The sequence below is a fragment of the Ruditapes philippinarum genome, unplaced genomic scaffold (genome assembly GCF_026571515.1).
Source record: "Ruditapes philippinarum isolate M1 unplaced genomic scaffold, ASM2657151v2 ctg1599_1_1_1_1, whole genome shotgun sequence".
Classification (NCBI taxonomy): domain Eukaryota; kingdom Metazoa; phylum Mollusca; class Bivalvia; order Venerida; family Veneridae; genus Ruditapes; species Ruditapes philippinarum.
Genome location: NW_026862866.1, coordinates 254,684 through 274,501, shown reverse-complemented (window position 1 = coordinate 274,501; position 19,818 = coordinate 254,684). Strand labels below are relative to the sequence as shown.

Sequence of the window (19,818 nt, the reverse complement as noted above, 5' to 3'; positions counted from 1 at the left end):
ATTATTTGAATGTTTGAATTACTAGCTAGTAGTTGGGTATTCAGCGTGTAGTTCGGAACAAACCCACTTACATACATAATATTTGAATTACTAGCCACAGTAGTTGGGTATTCAGCGTGTAGTTCGGACCAAACACGCCAGCATACACAATATTTGAATTACTAGCTAGTAGATCGGTATTCATCGTGTAGTTCGGAAAAAATACACTAACATACATAATATTTGAATTACTACCTAGTAGTTGGGTATTCAGCGTGTAGTTCGAAACAAACACACTAACATACATAATATTTGAATTACTAGCTAGTAGTTGGGTATTCAGCGTGTAGTTCGGACCAAATACATCAGCATACACAATATTTGAATTACTAGCTAGTAGATCGGTATTCAGCGTGTAGTTCGGACCAGACACACTAACATACATAATATTTGAATTACTCGCTAGTGGATGGGTATTCAGCGTGTATATCGAAACAAACACACTAAGATACATAATATTTGACTTACTAACTAGTAGATCGGTATTCAGCGTGTAGTTCGGACCAAACACACCAACATACATAATATTTGAATTACTACCTAGTAGATGGGTATTCAGCGTGTAGTTTGGAACAAATACACTTACATACATTATATTTGAAATACTAGCTAGTAGTTGGGTATTCAGCGTGTAGTTCGGAACAAACACACTAACATACATACTATTTGACTTAATAGCTAGTTGTTGGGCATTCAGAGTGTGGTTCGGAACAAATACACTAACATACACAATATTTGAATTACTAGCTAGTAGATGGGTATTCAGCGTGTAGTTCGGAACAAATACACTTACATACATAATATTTGAATTACTAGCTTGTAGTTTGGTATTTAGCGTGTAGTTCGAAACAAATACACTATCATACATAATATTTGAATAACTAGCTAGTAGTTGGGTATTCAGCGTGTAGTTCGGAACAAATACGCCAGCATACATAATAATTATTTGAATTACTAGCTAGTTCGAATGTTCGAATGTTATTTAAGCCAAGACAAAAGTTTTTATTTTCATATCATGTTATTACAGAACATAACTTTACTCAAAATACTTATTTGAACATATTGACATGGCATGCAAGTAAACATAATCAAAAGCATATGCAGAAAAGTATAAAAAACGACTATTGAAAATAATACATATAAATAAGTAAATATAATTATGCGACTAGCTTCGTCTAACCTCAGTTAACGATAAAAGTCATAGCCATATCACACAAAATTTACTTTTATTACAAGCCATCTGAAAATTGAATGTTGTCAATTTGGGCCAATTATCATAGTATCTAGGAATATATTGAGTACGTTTGAACATATCAAAAAGTGATTATCAACCGCATTAATGTTACATTCCCTACAAATATTGTGTCTTCTCGAAATATTGGAGATGTCATCAGACGACTACGCGGTATTGTGTTTAAATGCTGTTGGGAAATAGACTGGTTAGCTTTTTTAAGAACATGTAATAATCTTTTTTCAGAGAAATATTTACAAACCAGTCTTACAATTATAGTTTACTGCACATGCGCCAAAATGTTCGCGATTATATCTGCAGACCGTCGGGACCAAGGATCCAGAACCTAAATTTCAAATTTAGTTTTGTTATGTTTTATAAGCGATGTAATGTTTTGAACTGCCCTAAGTGTTTCCGGGTTTTTGTGTTGCATAATTTCAAGCAATCTGGCAGTAGAGCGCATGACTTGGAAAGTAGCGCGTCAACATATCTTTTGGGAATTGGGTCAAACAAGCATTCAGCGCATCGTACCAGTATTTCTCTTCATCAAGGAAGACGATGGCACAAAAGTGGCCTTCCTTGTACATCGTGACACCGGCCAATTCGAATACACGGTCATCGATGTTTATTTCTTTCGAAGACATCAGATTGTGGAATGAAATTCGGTCGGCCATGCATAACTCATAAACGCACAAGGCAGCTACAGGACCTGCTTGTTAAATCATTCTTCTAGTTTGTCGAACACCTTCACATGCGGTATCGTCACTGCAAATGAAAAGAAGTTATTACAAACCAAGTCCTTAACGTTTTGTACGAACATTTCCCGCAAACCTGGCTTAACCATAGTAGTCAAAATGAAAGATTAAGCATATCCTATTGAATGCATTACATTTTACGCTGTATACCGATCTACTAGCTAGTAATTCAAATATTTTGTATGCTGGTGCATTTGGTCCGAACTACACGCTGAATACCAAACTACTAGCTAGTAATTCAAACATTCAAATAATGTGTATGCTGGTGTATTTGGTCCGAACTACACGCTGAATACCCAACTACTAGCTAGTAATTCAAATATTATGTATGTAAGTGTATTTTTTCCGAACTACACGCTGTATACCGATCTACTAGCTAGTAATTCAAATATTTTGTATGCTGGTGCATTTGGTCCGAACTACACGCTGAATACCCAACTACTAGCTAGTAATTCAAATATTATGTATGTAAGTGGGTTTGTTCCGAACTACACGCTGAATACCCAACTACTAGCTAGTAATTCAAATATTATGTATGTTAGTGTATTTTTTCCGAACTACACGCTGTATACCGATCTACTAGCTAGTAATTCAAATATTGTGTATGATGGTGTATTTGGTCCGAACTACACGCTAAATACCGATCTACTAGCTAGTAATTCAAATATTGTGTATGCTGGTGTATTTGGTCCGAACTACACGCTGAATACCCAACTACTAGCTAGTAATTCAAACATTCAAATAATGTGTATGCTGGTGTATTTGGTCCGAACTACACGCTGAATACCCAACTACTAGCTAGTAATTCAAATATTATGTCTGTTACTGTATTTTTTCCGAACTACACGCTGTATACCGATCTACTAGCTGTGTTCAAATATTTTGTATGCTGGTGCATTTGGTCCGAACTACACGCTGAATACCCAACTACTAGCTAGTAATTCAAATATTATGTATGTAAGTGGGTTTGTTCCGAACTACACGCTGAAAACCCAACTACTAGCTAGTAATTCAAATATTATGTATGTTAGTGTATTTTTTCCGAACTACACGCTGTATGCCGATCTACTAGCTAGTAATTCAAATATTGTGTATGATGGTGTATTTGGTCCGAACTACACGCTAAATACCGATCTACTAGCTAGTAATTCAAATATTGTGTATGCCGGTGTATTTGGTCTGAACTACACGCTGAATACCGATCTACTAGCTAGTAATTCAAATATTGTGTATGCCGGTGTATTTGGTATGAACTACACGCTGAATACCCATCTACTAGCTAGTAATTTAAATATTGTGTATGATGGTGTAATTGGTCCGAACTACACGCTAAATACCGATCTACTAGCTAGTAATTCAAATATTGTGTATGCCGGTGTATTTGGTCTGAACTACACGCTGAGTACCCATCTACTAGCTAGTAATTCAAATATTATGTATGCTAGTGGGTTTGTTCCGAACTACACGCTGAATACCCATCTACTATCTAGTAATTCAAATATTATGTATGTTAGTGTGTCTGGTCCGAACTACACGCTGAATACCGATCTACTAGCTAGTAATTCAAATATTGTGTATGCTGGTGTATTTGTTCCGAACTACACGCTGAATACCGATCTACTAGCTAGTAATTCAAATATTGTGTATGCTGGTGTATTTGGTCCGAACTACACGCTGAAAACCCAACTACTAGCTAGTAATTCAAATATTATGTATGTTAGTTTGTTTGTTTCGAACTACACGCTGAATACCGATCTACTAGCTAGTAATTCAAATATTGTGTATGCCGGTGTATTTGGTATGAACTACACTCTGAATACCCATCTACTAGCTAGTAATTCAAATATTGTGTATGATGGTGTATTTGGTCCGAACTACACGCTAAATACCGATCTACTAGCTAGTAATTCAAGTATTGTGTATGCCGGTGTATTTGGTCTGAACTACACGCTGAGTACCCATCTACTAGCTAGTAATTCAAATATTATGTATGCTAGTGGGTTTGTTCCGAACTACACGCTGAATACCCATCTACTAGCTAGTAATTCAAATATTATGTATGTTAGTGTGTCTGGTCCGAACTACACGCTGAATACCGATCTACTAGCTAGTAATTCAAATATTGTGTATGCTGGTGTATTTGTTCCGAACTACACGCTGAATACCGATCTACTAGCTAGTAATTCAAATATTGTGTATGCTGGTGTATTTGTTCCGAACTACACGCTGAATACCGATCTACTAGCTAGTAATTCAAATATTGGCGAATTACTAGCTGAACTACGATGTACAATGTACAAGCCAACTTCACATACCTCTAGTAGGAAGTTACGTTTTAGAAAAAGAGCATAAAAAGCGGATTTTTTTACCATTTTTAGGCTACTTGTATTTACTGCGTACGCTTCTAATCTATGGAAATACATGTACAGTACATTATATACCTTCATGCATTGACATCAATTAAGTACCTACTGATTAGAGAAAACTTGAAATATATGTTATCCTGCTTGTCCTATGTCATATTTTTACAGTATGAAATTGTTGAATTTATCTCAGTATTTTACAATATAAAGTATCTGAATTTATGTCAGTATTTACAATGTGAAAAAGCTGAAGTTATCTCGATTAGCTGAATTTATCTTTTTTCTTCTTTTTTTTTAAATCGCAGATTTTACCATGTAAAAATGCTCAAATTATCTCAGTTTTAACAATATGAAATATTTAAATTATCTTAGATCTTATAAATAAAACAGCTGAATTAATTTTAGTTATTACAACATGACAAAGCTGAGTTGTTCAGTATAATGTAGAATCTATAACAAATAAGGATAAACTAGCAAATTGTTATAGAAAATTGATTCTAACTGGTCTAAATGTTGTGTTATTTCATAAAGTAAGTTTCTTTCTTTTGCGTTTTTGTAGCCTAAATTTTGCAATTAATTAAAACCAGTGTTTAAACATGTAGGCCTATATACGATACTGTTGGATATAATACAATAATACGTAGGGCCTATCCAAGAAATATATGTTTACCATAAAATTATTATTGTTGAATACCATGCAAAAATACATGCTGGGTTCATCCTATTTTTCTCATTTTAATATTGATTCTGTATAAAAAAATAAGTAGATCTAGGACTGTTTATCTACATGTGTATCTCTACTGTAGCCTGTTATTTTCATTTTAAAAAGATATTTTTTTAAATAGTCTACCTTTGGATATAAACTGTTTGTAGTTTATGTAAAATATATCTAATTTTAACAACTGAATAACAAAATCGATTTTTTACTGTCTTGCCAAAGAGAAAGATGCGAACTTGCAAATTACCCCCTCGGCATAATACATATATTACTGTATAGCAGAATTTGTGAACGCGGTTAACGACGTTGATGACGTCATTATGCAGATAACCATTTTTTAAAAATGGCGATAACTGGAAACCTGTCCGGTAAGTCGAAGGCTGCAAATACAGATGAGTACAAAGAGGATAAAATGGAAACCAGCACAGATCTTAACAGTGACGAGGACTCGTTAGAACAAGATAACAAATTTGTAAAAGACTCTGTACAACTTCCTGTAAAATCAGATATCGACCTAGATACTGCCGGTTTACAACTGCTCGAAGAGGAACTAAGTTTTGCAGAAGAGAGCATTCAGAGATTCCTCTTGTCGACAATTGGTTATTCATGTTCAAAGGTCTACGATATAATTTTTAAATATGGTCAAAAACTTTTAATTTGCTCAAATAATTCGATTTTGAGAAAATCTGCTACAGGAAATGCAATATTCGTATTATTGACGGGCAAAGTGAATGTTTTAACGTCTGATAAAAGTGAAGTTTTGTCTACTCTATCCCCTGGTGAAGTTTTTGGTGAAGTTTCATTGCTATTTGATATTCCAGTGACGGCAAATATTGTTGCTGTATCAGACGTAACCGTCGTAAAATTACCCAAACAAGCTACATATGAAATATTCCAAGAGCATACAGAAAGTCTTGATATGATTGATTGGTTTATACAAAGACGTTACTTGCCCACCGGAAGTTCGGTAGACAGTGGAAGAGTGTATCGTCGACTTGCTCTTCAAACATTAAAACACATACATTTGTTAGATGACTGGACGGAGGAAATGATAAAGAAATTAATATTATCCTTTGACAAGAATATTGTAACATTATATCCTTGTAAGTCGATTATCATTTTAGAAAATGACCCATTAACGGCTGTATATATAGTATTAAAAGGTGACATCGAAATTGTTCACGGTTCCAAAATTATCAACACACGGTCTATAACAAATGAAAAGGACCCGTTTGTTTTCACTGAAATTACCTTGATAAGTGATGGGAAAACATCGCCTGTTACTATCAAAGCTTTGACAAACTGTCAGGTTATACAAGTGAGTAAGGAATTGGTAAGGAACATTCTCGAATCATTTCCAAAACAACTGGAAACATTCAATAAAGAAATACGTTCATTTCGCGATTCGTTCAAACGCCTCGGTCATGTTTACATTCAGAACGAGGCTTATCTTCACATTGAGATGTTGGTTAGTTATCTTAAAGAGAATTCTCTCTACGCTACATCATCAATACAGCAACTTTGGAGATCAGTTCTTGCTAGTGATGTTCAGGAATTTGAAGACGGGATGACGGTGCTGTTAGAAACTGACAGCGTAAATTATGAAGCAATCTTGATAGTTCGTGGTTCAGTCATACAGAAATCAACCGCCTTCAAAGACTTGGATACTACTCCTAAAGCAATAATATACCGAATAGACGGGGAAAATGTTGTTAAAAATACTGATCAAGATCCAGATGGTCTGGATGCTGAAAGGGGTGATTGTAAACTTATTGATGATTCAAATTATACAGTTTTCAGAACTGGTTCTGTTGTAGATATCAAATCTCTCATAGTAGAATCAGCTAATCTTAGAACGAAAACTAATTGCCTGATTCTGAAAATAAGAAGAGCTGAAGCCTGTAGTGACACTGAACAACCGACTAAGGCATTCCCTATAGCAAGTGACACCGAAAATTCCCTTAGCATGGTTTAGACAGATGAATGGCTTTGTGGGATATCTTTACCTACGGACCATTATTGTTAAAAAAGGCCAGAGTCTTGACAGTAAGTGTTCATAAAGTCACACGAATATGACTGTACTCGTTTAGTGCATTTCTCATAAGATGACAGTTAAAGGCACATTATATTTGCTACAAATATTTAACAGTGATGCGTTGAAAGCATAAATTGACCCATCAGTGTCTTCACGAAAAGTATACAGCTTTTAAAAATAAAGCAGCGACCGTGAAGTCAACTGTTTACATTGAAATGTAATAACAAACTCATGATTTTAGAAAATAAATTTTATTCAGTTATTAACAACACAGTTTTCAATATATATACACAATGATCAATAGTTGTTTTATAACAAATCACATGGGGGAAAATGTATAACAACATGCAGATAAAATTACTGGTCTAAAATGAACTGTAAACTAACTTTTTGTAAATTTGAATAAAATATTGTTCGTTAAAAGTATTTCTTAAAACTGAAACATCAAAAGTGAAAAAGAAAAAAAAAATATTTTAATGTTTTTTACAAACTGGAAAACATTTAGTTTACCACGTTTGCTATTAAATTCTTCACAAGAAGCTATGTTATGTATAAAATTCGCAACTGGAAAAACGAAAACACTAGAGTAATGATTTTCATAAAAATGACACAATTCTAAAACAAATTATCTCAGTCCTTACATGTTTGTTCAAAACAGCAAAATGCTCGTATATTGGTTAACTATTTTAAAATGTGATTCATAGATAATTTTCCTACTTTACTGACAGTATGTGTCGGCATAGAGCGCATTTATTTAAAAAAAGAGAGAGAAAAACTGCTTATCTTATGATTTTGAGTGTCAGTTTGAAATACAAAATGTGAACACCTTCAATCGTGACAAAGTGAAAACAAAAAAGTAATGATTACGTATCGATATAATGCAAGATCAGTTTTTACATTTAAGGAGGTAAACGATTTGTATCTTCAATAACTCTAAAATAAATATTAGAGGGGTATATAATATCGGTAAGGACAAGAAGGTTAAAAGAAAACGGGCTCGGTATGTAAATATACTCGTTTACTTGCTTTTGACTCTATTTGAAGAACAAACATTTTCTAATAATGTTATTGACAAGAGATTAGTATTATTAATGACAAAAGTTTAATTTCGTAATAAAAGTGGAAGAAAGAGTTTTATCAAAAAAATGTTTAAGACTGTGTCAAAAGTGGATGACACCTCATCTTGACCTCATTCGACAAGTAATTCCTTACAGAGACCATATATGACAAGAGCTTGATAATATCCTGAATTATTCAAGAAGAAAATACAGTAAACAGTATTTATGGTAGACACTCGGGTGTCGTCTGCTATAATAATCCTACAGAACAATGATTCATGTATCCAGTGAATGAGTAACATGTTAAAAGTGATAAATAATGCCTATTGAATCATCTGATATATGATATAATAATACTTTACTGAGCAATTTTATTCCCGATCGATTACCATAACATCTGCTCACCATTTCAACAATATTTTACATGATTTACATAACGTGGATTAAATATTTATTTCTGTGAACTTAACGTACCATATTTAAGTACTCAAACAATTATGGGCTAATTTTCCTATATCATTTCATAAAAATATTGTACTGAGTAGGTCCAAATTTTCTTTTTCGTTTGAAAATCGTGTCCGTTTTCACGTACAAATGAATCGCATCAGATGAAAGGTAAATAGGTTATCTATGAACACAGCGTTTTATCTTATGTTAGGAAGATATCAATATACCAAATTATATAAAAATTAATATAACTGTATCAAAATTATAATGACTCATTGAGTACCTTACAACCAGTAATGATAACTTAATATTATATAATACTAATATACGTCTGACAATTTCAAACATCAATGATTTACCCTTCAGAAACAAACAAAGTTCCTGAATTCTTGACTGACAAAGCAAGAAAAAAATGAGAATAGAGGATCGTCTATATTTACAGAACATTAAGCCCACGTCATTTACAGATAAGTTCTATAATATAATTACAAAAATGACCGTATGGTGAAATCAATAAAACATATCTTCAGCAACATCTCTAACAATCAGACATCATCTTGTAGTTAGAGACTGGAGGCTAAAATCCGAACGTGACACGTCTGCTATTCTCCTCGAGGTTGTGCTTGATTCTTTTTTGTTGCAAAGAATATGTTCATTTTTTATCATCAACAACTTAATTATAAAACCATTATATAAAATGAGACGACAAGATTTATCCAGAAACGAAATCAAGAAAGTATAAGAATGCTGATTAAAATAATGTAATATAACAGGTGTGTATATATCATAAATGAAATATGAGTTTTGACTCTAGATGATGTTGATCACTAAGAATGACAACTGAAGTCAGTAAAATAAATATAAAAAAAAACAACATTAAAACAATTTGGAACGATTAAAATAATGTTTAGCTAATCAAGTATCTTCTTGTTTACATTTGCACTAATATCAAATACTGGCTGTTAGCTAAAGTTAGTACAATATAATATAATACATTATTTACAGTACACTATCTAATTTAAACATTTTATTGCACATGAATTTTATATCATTTTGGCAAAGTAAAATGAAACAATATATTTCATTTCATACAAAAATAAAAGTTACACAAGCAGACCAATCCTGTTTTTTCAAAGCAAACTTGTAAACAACACATGTACATGTTCGCCTCCACGCCTCCATCAGTCATTTCAACAAAGAAGAAGAATTTGTTTAGTTCAATATGTGAAGACGTTCAAGAAAAAAATGTGTTCAATTTGTTCATTTCGTTGTCACAAGACGAATTTGTTCAATTCACTATGAGCACACGAACTTTGTTCATTTCAACGCGTTGTTCTTTTCAATCAGCATGAACCTGTCTGTTTTTTTTCTAACCTACGTGACGCTATTTCAAGTGACCAACGTGACGCTATTTCAAGAGATAAGAGCGTACGAACTACATTTCAATGCATGCTTATTCCTACATTATGTTTAATTGTTTTGTACATAACATTAGTACAAGTGTACATATGTGTGAATACCGAGAAAAAAATCTATTGCTTCCTGCGTTACTTTATAAACATAAATTTAGGTATTTAAGGGAGTTATCGCGTATGATAACCAAACTGTTAGCCTAGTCACAAACTCTTGCTTTGGAACCATCCATCCAGTCGAATAACAAATGATTATAAAACTTAATCTTAGTATCCTTTGACTATAAACAATAAAATGAAATGCATTACTAATGAGCATGGCATAGAATTCTTAACAAGTGTAGTATATCAGTGACATACTTGGAAATATTGCAATGTCTCCCAGAATTCTCGTTATTACATCTACTTTAAAAATGCCAGGTGCATTAGGAACTTGATTTTTTTAACCATCAGTTGGTATGACATTATTTTAGACAATTTGTCTTATCTTTCAGAGTTTCCTTCAATCAAAATGTACAAGTTCTAAGTTCACATAATATCTTATAAAAATGTCGATATTGTCAAACTATATAAAGACATAAATGATGTTCCTCATTCATAAATGCGCTAATGTAATAAACATGCATAATTTATTAAGGTTCGGCGCGTTTACGAGGGAAGAGCAATTTCTCAATTCTACATTGTAGTCACTTTTTCCCTTAACATTAGTTACAAGCACCATAACTTTTAATACTTAGCACTTTGTAATGTTATACCACTGTCAATGTAGAACTATATAAAGGAATTCCAGAAAAAAATCCCTGTCTATAAATTTGATAAAAGCTCCATTATATCACAGGAATTATTATCCATTATGTGATTAGTTAGTTCAGACAGTAGTCACTAACTCGTGAACTTCCAAAGTTTCTTCCGCCAGGCTTGCTCTACTGCTGCTTAAACTTTTATCTTCTTTAAGTAAAGTTTTACTGAATGCTGGAGCCATGGCACCGACTGTCACGTCCGATTTACTGTTTCGTTTTTCATTTAGTTTCGCAAGACTGGCACTCTGTTTAAGTCCGTCTGTAGAAAGCTTTTCGTATCCCGCGCTAGAACCAATCTTAATGTTGCCAACACTTCCGGACTTATTTCTGACAATAGGCGCTGTTATATTTATGTCTGACCAGATTGGTTTCATTGGTTCTGACGTCACGGGTTCGTGTAGGTCAGCTGTGTCAGTGTCATCTTTATTCACAGAATCATAAGTCTTGTCTTCGTTACCCCATGACGTCCACAACACCTTGCAACCAATACCACACAGATTTGATAGTCTCTCCCAACCGTGCATTCTTGTTCTGAAATTGATAAAAATGTGTAAATAAAAAAGTAAACTGCAAATATCATGAATTATTGAATAATTCAGTATGTGCTATGTAGCACCTAATTTAGGTGAAACACACACGGGAGAGTTGTCTGTGCTTCCGAAAGTCATTGAAAATAAACGATAGAGAGGCTGTCTGGATACCTGCTGACTGACATTCCTGGTGTTGATGGATACCATCACCGTTCTACAAGAACAACGCCATCTCGAGGTGACCCTACTTGTGCGGATTTATTTTGAAATGATAATAATAATTAACTCTATATTTAACGAAGGTACCTTAAGACAATACATCAAAGCATCAAATATAACACATATAATGCAAAATCTTATTTTCAACAAGACCTTAAACAAAAATAGACATATTACAAGCAATTATAAAAATTATAACATTCAGTACATTTTAAGTAACAAATAAGGAAGACATAATATTATATAGTATAGGTATGTTGTCTATAATTCATATTTTGATCCTTTACATCCATATTACATGAAACGAGAAATCGCACATATATTTTTAGTTTTTAAGTCGGCAGTAAACAAACGTGTTTCTAGAGATATTTTGGAATGATAAGTATTGCCAATACAACAGTTACTGCCAATGACAGATTCGAGGAGAAACTTGGTACACATCAATATATAACTATTACAACTATACGTGACACCTACATAATTACAAGCAATGAAAAAGTTGTGTTTTTTTCAAAACATATAAACATGAACTGGATATGAAATATTTCCGTACAATATCACAATACAACATTTTAGTGTCATATATCAATTTATTGTCCGTGTCTCATAAGAGAAGTGTATCGTAGCTTGTAATTTACGGTTCATCATATCAAATATTTCAACCTTTAGTACACTATAAATGCTATTGTTATATAGTATATCAGTTTAATATATATGACATATCATTGTCATCAGAAAATACTATGGTGTCTGATCAGGGCCATATACGGTTTATCAATTAGCACTGATTAGCACGCATACAAGTTAATGAGCATATCAACCTAAAACGTGAGATGTTTATACAATAAATCTCAAAATTAGGCTTTATATAGGGAACAGAAACAATATTTACAATAGACACTTCACACAATACGTTTTTTCTCCAATCTCTTACGAGAGAAAAAGGCACACGGGGAGGCAAGTCAAGTACAAGTCAACCTTAGTACAAGTGATGTCTGTTTAACCCGTTGTGATTAATTCAGGAGGGTGTTGCCATACAGAGAGCTGCTTGTAAGCATTTTATCAGGACGTGCCGACAAGCCTTCGCATCTTAGAGACGCAGGAATGGCCTTTACGACAACCGATTGACAGCAAGACGCCACAGCTGGCATACAACACGGGTCCAGCAAGGACCGGCGGCGGCAAGGGTAGTTACTAGAAATTAGAATCATATATATAAAAAAAGCAACAACAGAGCAAAACGTATATTCTGGGACTAAAATATAATATCTTGTACCAGCTAACTTGTAAAGTAGTTAAATTTCTACCTGGCATGCGTATGAAGAATGTTAAGTATATGTACACGAGAAGACTTATATTTCTAACCTAGCTTTCGGGCCTTACAAGTTTACAGCAGATTCTTAAGAAACGAAGTCTTAAGTTGAACTAAACGAATAAAATACTGAAAAAATGCAATGTACCTGTCGACTTTGATTATCCGAAGCTTATCGTAAAGTAAACTTGAAGAACTTGAAAAGTACACAGTATAAAATCTAAAATCCTTCTGACTAAATGTTGACAACCCAAACCTTTTAACACTTTTAACACCTTTTGAATGTTAAGAACCCCTCTGGTCAAGTCAACAATTACTATACTTACTCAATAATCAATATACAGAGTAAGGCATTTATTGTTCATCTCCGTCATCTAATTACTAGCATGGGCAAACTGAGAATACTTTTGACAGCACTTAATTGGTTGTCTTACATGTGCTTACAATTATCAACTATGTGTTAATTACACGACGTAATTGGACTGTCGAAAACATAAATTGCTGACCAGTAGACCGTTACATCATTGAATAAACCAACTGCAGAACAAAATGGACATGAACAAGGAACGAAGACCAAGACAGGTTTTCTAGGTTTATAGGTACAGTTTTCATTCAAGCTTAATCGGGAGAAGATATGCGTCCGGATAAAGGTTAAAATGCACATGTTTTTTTTTTGTATTCAGTAACAGTATCAAGTGAGCAGGAAAGTAAACCTCGATTTGCTTATTACTGTTTGCGAAAGTGCGTCTAAAAGCTTATATCTTCCACTTGAGCCAGTTTCACTACTTTGGATATTTTTCTTTGCTTTGTTTTAAAACAGCATCATCACTTTTAACTGAACAGAATAAAGTTTTATCATAGCTACACTATTTAGAACAAAACGTTTACATGAAGCCTAGTTTTAAGTTAATTTTATGCAAATCACGTCGTTTGTATGTCATTTACGAACCTTTTCGTATTGTATATAATGAATAACAATTAGACGAAAATGTACTTCAGATCACAGCGCAGTCAAGTTAGCCTGTACATCCGCGCAGTCTACTCCCTTAATTGGTAGCTCAATGTTAGAAGACCCGTAGAATTTCAGTTAACTGTTTCGAGTGTGTTCTAGGTTAATAAGGGTCCATCCGTTCTTTCAGACACTGAGAGTACGGACCCCGGACCATTCATGTCCTTAAACGGTTCAAAAATCAAAGCAATGGATTATATAACGTCGTTGGGGTACCGGATAAATAATCTCGTTTAGATTAGTAAAGTATATTATCGTACCAATCCTTCCACTACAATATACCCCCACATAAACTGTTAGACTTAAATCAGATACTCCTTTGTGAAAACTCAAAACCATGAAGTGCAATGAGATAGATTGTAAGTGGATTAAATAACATTAAAATGCATTCACACAAATTTCGTCAACAGATTTATAAATCTGCTGACAAAAATCGCTTTCTTTTTGAGTGGCATGTTACCCCATGTACGTTAAGTTTTAGTTCATCAGCTTTACCGAATCTTAAGTAGGAACAAAATTGAGCTCAAGTTTTAAGAAGAAACCCGGTAATGATCAAACCAAAGTAAGCTCACACAAAAGGCTCCTTCAAGATGTCACATACACTTGTATTCAAAACGGAGTGTCAACTAGTAGTTTTAAAAACAATTTCCTGTTTAAAAGTTAGAAAATGATAGTAACATATACACGTACAGCTGTTGTATATTCATTCGACATCAGACAATAGACACATTGGCTGGTATACACCGATATCATCATCTATACACTGTTTTATCAGCTGTTCACAATATTGAACTATATTTGTTTTTCATTTCACATGTACATCATAAACTTCTCATACATAATTATATAAGCGAAATAATTATTTGCCTTTAAGGGCACTTGCCCCCCCCCCCCCCCCCCCCGCCTGCCAAATCAGCTTATTCCGCGCATGTTACTTCTGGCGGACTTCTAGACTGACCAACCGAGAACTGACTTCGTTCAAGAGGAAATGCCTGGCATATACTCGGTAACTTAAACAAAACCTGACTGAAATAATTCTACCGACATTGGCGACAAAGTTTTAGCAGCCCTTTAAGAGTAACAATAGCTAGCCGCATGGGTTCAAACCCCGTCAAGGGCAAGTCGTTGTTGCCTTAAGAAAGAAACTTTACACTCATTGCTCAGTACTGGTTGGTTCAAGGAATGGATTTGAAAGTGTGCTATAGCTTATAGTTTCCTACACAATCTAACTAAAATAAATTCTGTATAAACAAAGAGCAACAATTCGAAGATAGAATACTAAATTATGTTATGAAAGAGACAATGGCACAAAACAGCTGTCTTATGTAACTGACAATAAAATATCATCTATGTAATTATAAACTATCTAAGTAATTAAATAAATGATAATATCTAGCATTCCAATACCAAATACTATCTTAGTAATTAAACGCCGTCTCGTTTCATAATTTTCTTTAAATTAGACTTAAACAAGTACGTATATATATATAGAGAGAAGATACATTGTTTTTGAAACTTTCTGAATGCAATATACATGTAGCTAATGTCTTCAATTAATTATCTATCTAGCTAAAACGATTTATTACAAAAAGGACATTTATTACATGGTCCACGTGACTTACATTCACTTTCACATATATACGACATATATTTGACTTAATACATATTATATCACCATATCAAAATAGTACAAAATCAAGTTTAAAATAATAGACTTAATTAGTTATATTAATAAAGGATATACGACATTTTGACTGTCATACAAAATCATGTTAACAACGAGATACTTAAAGTTTTAAAGTTTAACTTACCCTTGTATATAGTAACTATTCTCTTTGTCCTTGCTCTTCTATTTTTCCCTTTTCCTATATATTTATCTCGTAGATTATAGTACTTTTCTGTCAATCTAACCGATGTCGTCAATTATTATGTAATGTAAAAATACACTGCTATGAAAAAAACCCTAATAACATTACGAAATTTCCCTAAATATTATTCAGTTTATATTTAAACGTCTTTAACTTTTAAGTGTGTCATAGTTGTTTACTTCGCTTTACAAAGTTGACTGTACTTTGTCCTTTTGTGCGATACGATACTAAGGGGAGTAACTCCTGTTAGTCTTTGTTCGTACTACATGTAGTTAGTTTACGTCATTCTACATGACTCATGTTTTTATCTTCCTTTAATCGTATACGAGTGAAACACCAAAAAAAATCTTCAGCAATATTAAGGATTTATTGTTTTAGTATTTATTTATACAATTACTCACATTATTTGTAAAGTTAGAATCAAGTACACAAACGTGCAACCAATATAAAATCCGTGAAATTTGTACTCATGAAAAAGTCATAAAAGGGCAAAATTAACAATTAAACACCCCTTTGTCATAACTTAAAAAAAAATCACTTATGATTCTGGTATAGTCAGCGATTGACTGAAAATTATTAGACATGTTAAGAAGTACTAGCTTAAATAAATAAGTTTTAAAAAGTAGAAGAAACCCTGGGACATTTTTTGTCTCAGCCTTAAATGAATGCTGTTCTTCCTGAATAGTTATTGAGCAGCAAAATTGCTCAATCAGCAAAGCCCTCGCTGTAATTCTCGTTTTTCGCTGGGTGAATTGTAAGTCACCCGGTTTGCGTGATATGTTGCCACCGGCAACCTAAAGGAAAAACTCGCTATAAAAATTAACCATAACAACACAGTCAATAATTTTATATTTTGGTGGATAACATAATTTAAAAGTGATCCAGAAATTACTCCATTAAAAAAAATTAACACAAAAAGACTCAGCTTCAGATTGAACGACAGTGATTTAAGTATGAGAGGGACCGGGGTCCTTTGGGTTTTGTAGTCGGACAATGTGACCATATGATCATGGTGTCCGCTGTCATTTCAGATTCCTTACTACATTTACCACACTTCCATTTATGAATGGTTCAAAGTAAAAAAAGAAATTAGCTCTCTTTCCCTTTGTGCGGGTACGTCGTTGAGAGACACAGGGCATCGGAAGTAGGTTTGAAGAACGTTGGACGGCCGAGCAGCTGCCGATTTTCAGACAGAAGGCGAGGGAAGTGGCTCTACGAATCAGGCAGCGACCAGGAGGAAGGGCACGAGGGTGATTGATCCCATTTTGGGCTCTAAACGGCTTGAAAGGCAAGCCCTTTGCTAGCAAAATATCCCCTATCAATCCTATCTTTACCTTCATTATTGACACATATTACAGCACGCTCTAATTGGCTGCTGTACAGCGATTTATCTGTTCGCAGTATGGGCATGGCTGTTGACATGTCCAGGACCTAGATCTGATAGCGAAAGCAATGTTTGTACCTTAACGGACGAATGGACCCTCATTTAACATACGCTTCAGTGCGCACTGGGACTTACGATGACGTCATTTTAAGTCCCAGATGCGCATTAATTTAAATTCAAGTTCATAGTTTATTAGCACCCAGCAAAAAATGACCTTGAACTTGATATTTCAATGTACATAAAATTTATATTTTTCTATCATGACAATAACGTCTTTAATAACAGCCGTGCTGTTATTTAGAGGAATTTGATTACTTGAACAGTCGCGAAATCACCAACATAACCATTTACTTAATCAGATTGGTTTGGCGTTGTTTTTGCTGTTCTTGTTGCAATAAGTTTTCTGTAGTTGAAGGGAGTTTCACTGTAGTTAAAGGGATTTTTACTTTATATATGTTAACTTTCAAGCGAGTGTTGTCTTACGACACTATATTGGTCTGTACATTTTCTGAGGACATAAGGGAAGTAATTGAGAAGTTATATTTGTTTCTATTTAATACGAGTTACTTCCCTTACAATATATTTTTTACGGTAACAAATATGCATTAAAACATATCCTGAAACTGTGTACATTCTTAAAATACAATAACCTTTTGGTCTAAATTCAAAACTGGTCAAATCCATTTCATACATCAAAGGTTGGTTAAAGGGGGAGATTATTTCCTTAATAAAAAAGTCACATGTTAAATAGGCACTTCAAATAATGCAAACAAGACTGACTATCTTTCTAACATCTATTTTGTAATAAGCTTGTCAACCTACCTTTAAAAGCACAACTACTCCAGAATACAAAAATTTATCACAAAATCATATAAATCAAAAAAATATAAAATAGCTAGATCCTTACTGATTTCTAATCTAAACAAAGTTTAATATAATGACATTTTATTATTCACATTAGTTTCTTTTTTTATAAAATAAGTTAAATAACACATTAAGATAAGTTTAGCTTAATTAAATAACTAGTTTAAATTCAATTTCACTATTAAATATATTAAAATATATAAATTAGAAAAATGTCTTTGGTTTCATTTAATGTACATGTATGTATATTTAGGGCTCACAATTCTGTTTTATTCTGAACTTTTTCATAATATATAGTACAGTGTGTTTACATATGATGAGTTTGAATATGAAGTCAGAATGAAATAAAAATATTCTAGTAAAATACATGTCCATGTACAATAATTTTGAGACAGTTTATCATGATATTTGTATAAACCATGTTTTATTTATTGTGCTTTCTATAGTCAAGACTATTTTCCAACAAATATATACCAAAAGTTTTTATCATAAACTTGAATGTTTAAAAATTCTGGTAAAACGTACAAAGATCGTTGACTATTACATGTACAAACATTATCAACATCTGATCAGGACAACTGGCATAATAGTTGTATTGTTATAGTGTTTTCAAGACAAGTTCCCTACAACCTATACTTGGAACAAGAGCGATCAGTAATCACATGTGTCGCCTCATAATGGCCAATTTCATGTTGGGACAAATTTTGTGACAGACGGACAGACAGACGGACAGTGCACAACTAGACTTGGTACTGATCAATCATGTAAAGTTTGGATAAAATTGCACCAGTAGCTTATGAGGAGTAGTCCGGACAAGCTTTTGCGTATCTGGCAACACACAGAAAAAAACACCTTTTTATCAAAGGGCCATAACTCAGCCAAAAATAATTCAACCGGAAAACCCGTGCAATATGCGCAAGGACTTGAGCTACAGATCAATCCTGTAAAGTTTCATTGAAATTGCATAAGTGGTATAAGAGAACTAGTCCGGACAAACATTAAAAATAAAAATTATTAAAGGGCCATAACTCTGACAAAAATCATTGAACCGGAAAATGCTGACAATATGCACAACTAGACTTGGTACTGATCATTCCTGTAAAGTTTGGATGAAATTGCACCAGTAGTTTATGAGGAGTAGTCCGGACAAGCTATTGTGTATCTGGCAACACACAGAAAAAAACACCTTTTTTATCAAAGGGCCATAACTCGGCCAAAAATCATTCAACCGGAAAACCCTTGCAATATGCGCAAGGACTTGAGCTACAGATCAATCCTGTAAAGTTTCATTGAAATTGCATTAGTGGTATAAGAGAAGTAGTCCGGACAAACTTTAAAATTAAAAATTATTAAAGGGCCATAACTCTGACAAAAATCATTGAACCGGAAAATGCTGACAATATGCACAACTAGACTTGATACTGATCATTCCTGTAAAGTTTGGATGAAATTGCACCAGTAGTTTATGAGGGGTAGTCCGGACAAGTTTTGTGACGGACGGACGGACAGACAGACAGACAGACAGACGGACAGACAGACGACGGAGAAGTGATCCCTATATGTCGCCACTACTCCGTAGAGGCGACACAAAAATGTAGATTTTTTTTATTTTTCAATGCCCAAGATCAGAGACTGTATATACAATTATTAAATGTCCCTAACAAGATAATGTCCAAAAAATTTGGTATAGATCAAATTGAATCAATTGTAAGATCAATTATCACTGTAATTGGTCCACTGCACCATTTTTTTATGTAGACAGATGAATAAAAAC

The 19,818-nt window shown here is 33.6% G+C and overlaps 1 protein-coding gene and 1 long non-coding RNA gene across 2 annotated transcripts; one reads left to right on the top strand and one right to left on the bottom strand.

Moving 5' to 3' along the window:
- The first annotated feature begins 5,366 nt into the window (after nucleotides 1–5,366).
- Nucleotides 5,367–7,526, top strand: LOC132720427 (uncharacterized). Its single transcript, XM_060704571.1, has one exon. It carries the CDS (start codon nucleotides 5,450–5,452, stop codon nucleotides 7,079–7,081), a length of 1,632 nt encoding a protein of 543 aa, XP_060560554.1. The 5' UTR covers nucleotides 5,367–5,449; the 3' UTR covers nucleotides 7,082–7,526.
- Nucleotides 7,527–7,900: 374 nt separating this feature from the next.
- Nucleotides 7,901–16,086, bottom strand: LOC132720428 (uncharacterized). Its single transcript, XR_009624345.1, has 2 exons — nucleotides 15,740–16,086; nucleotides 7,901–11,389 (listed from the first exon to the last, which is right to left on the bottom strand). It is a non-coding gene; the product is annotated as an uncharacterized LOC132720428 (long non-coding RNA).
- Between the last annotated feature and the right edge of the window lie 3,732 nt (nucleotides 16,087–19,818).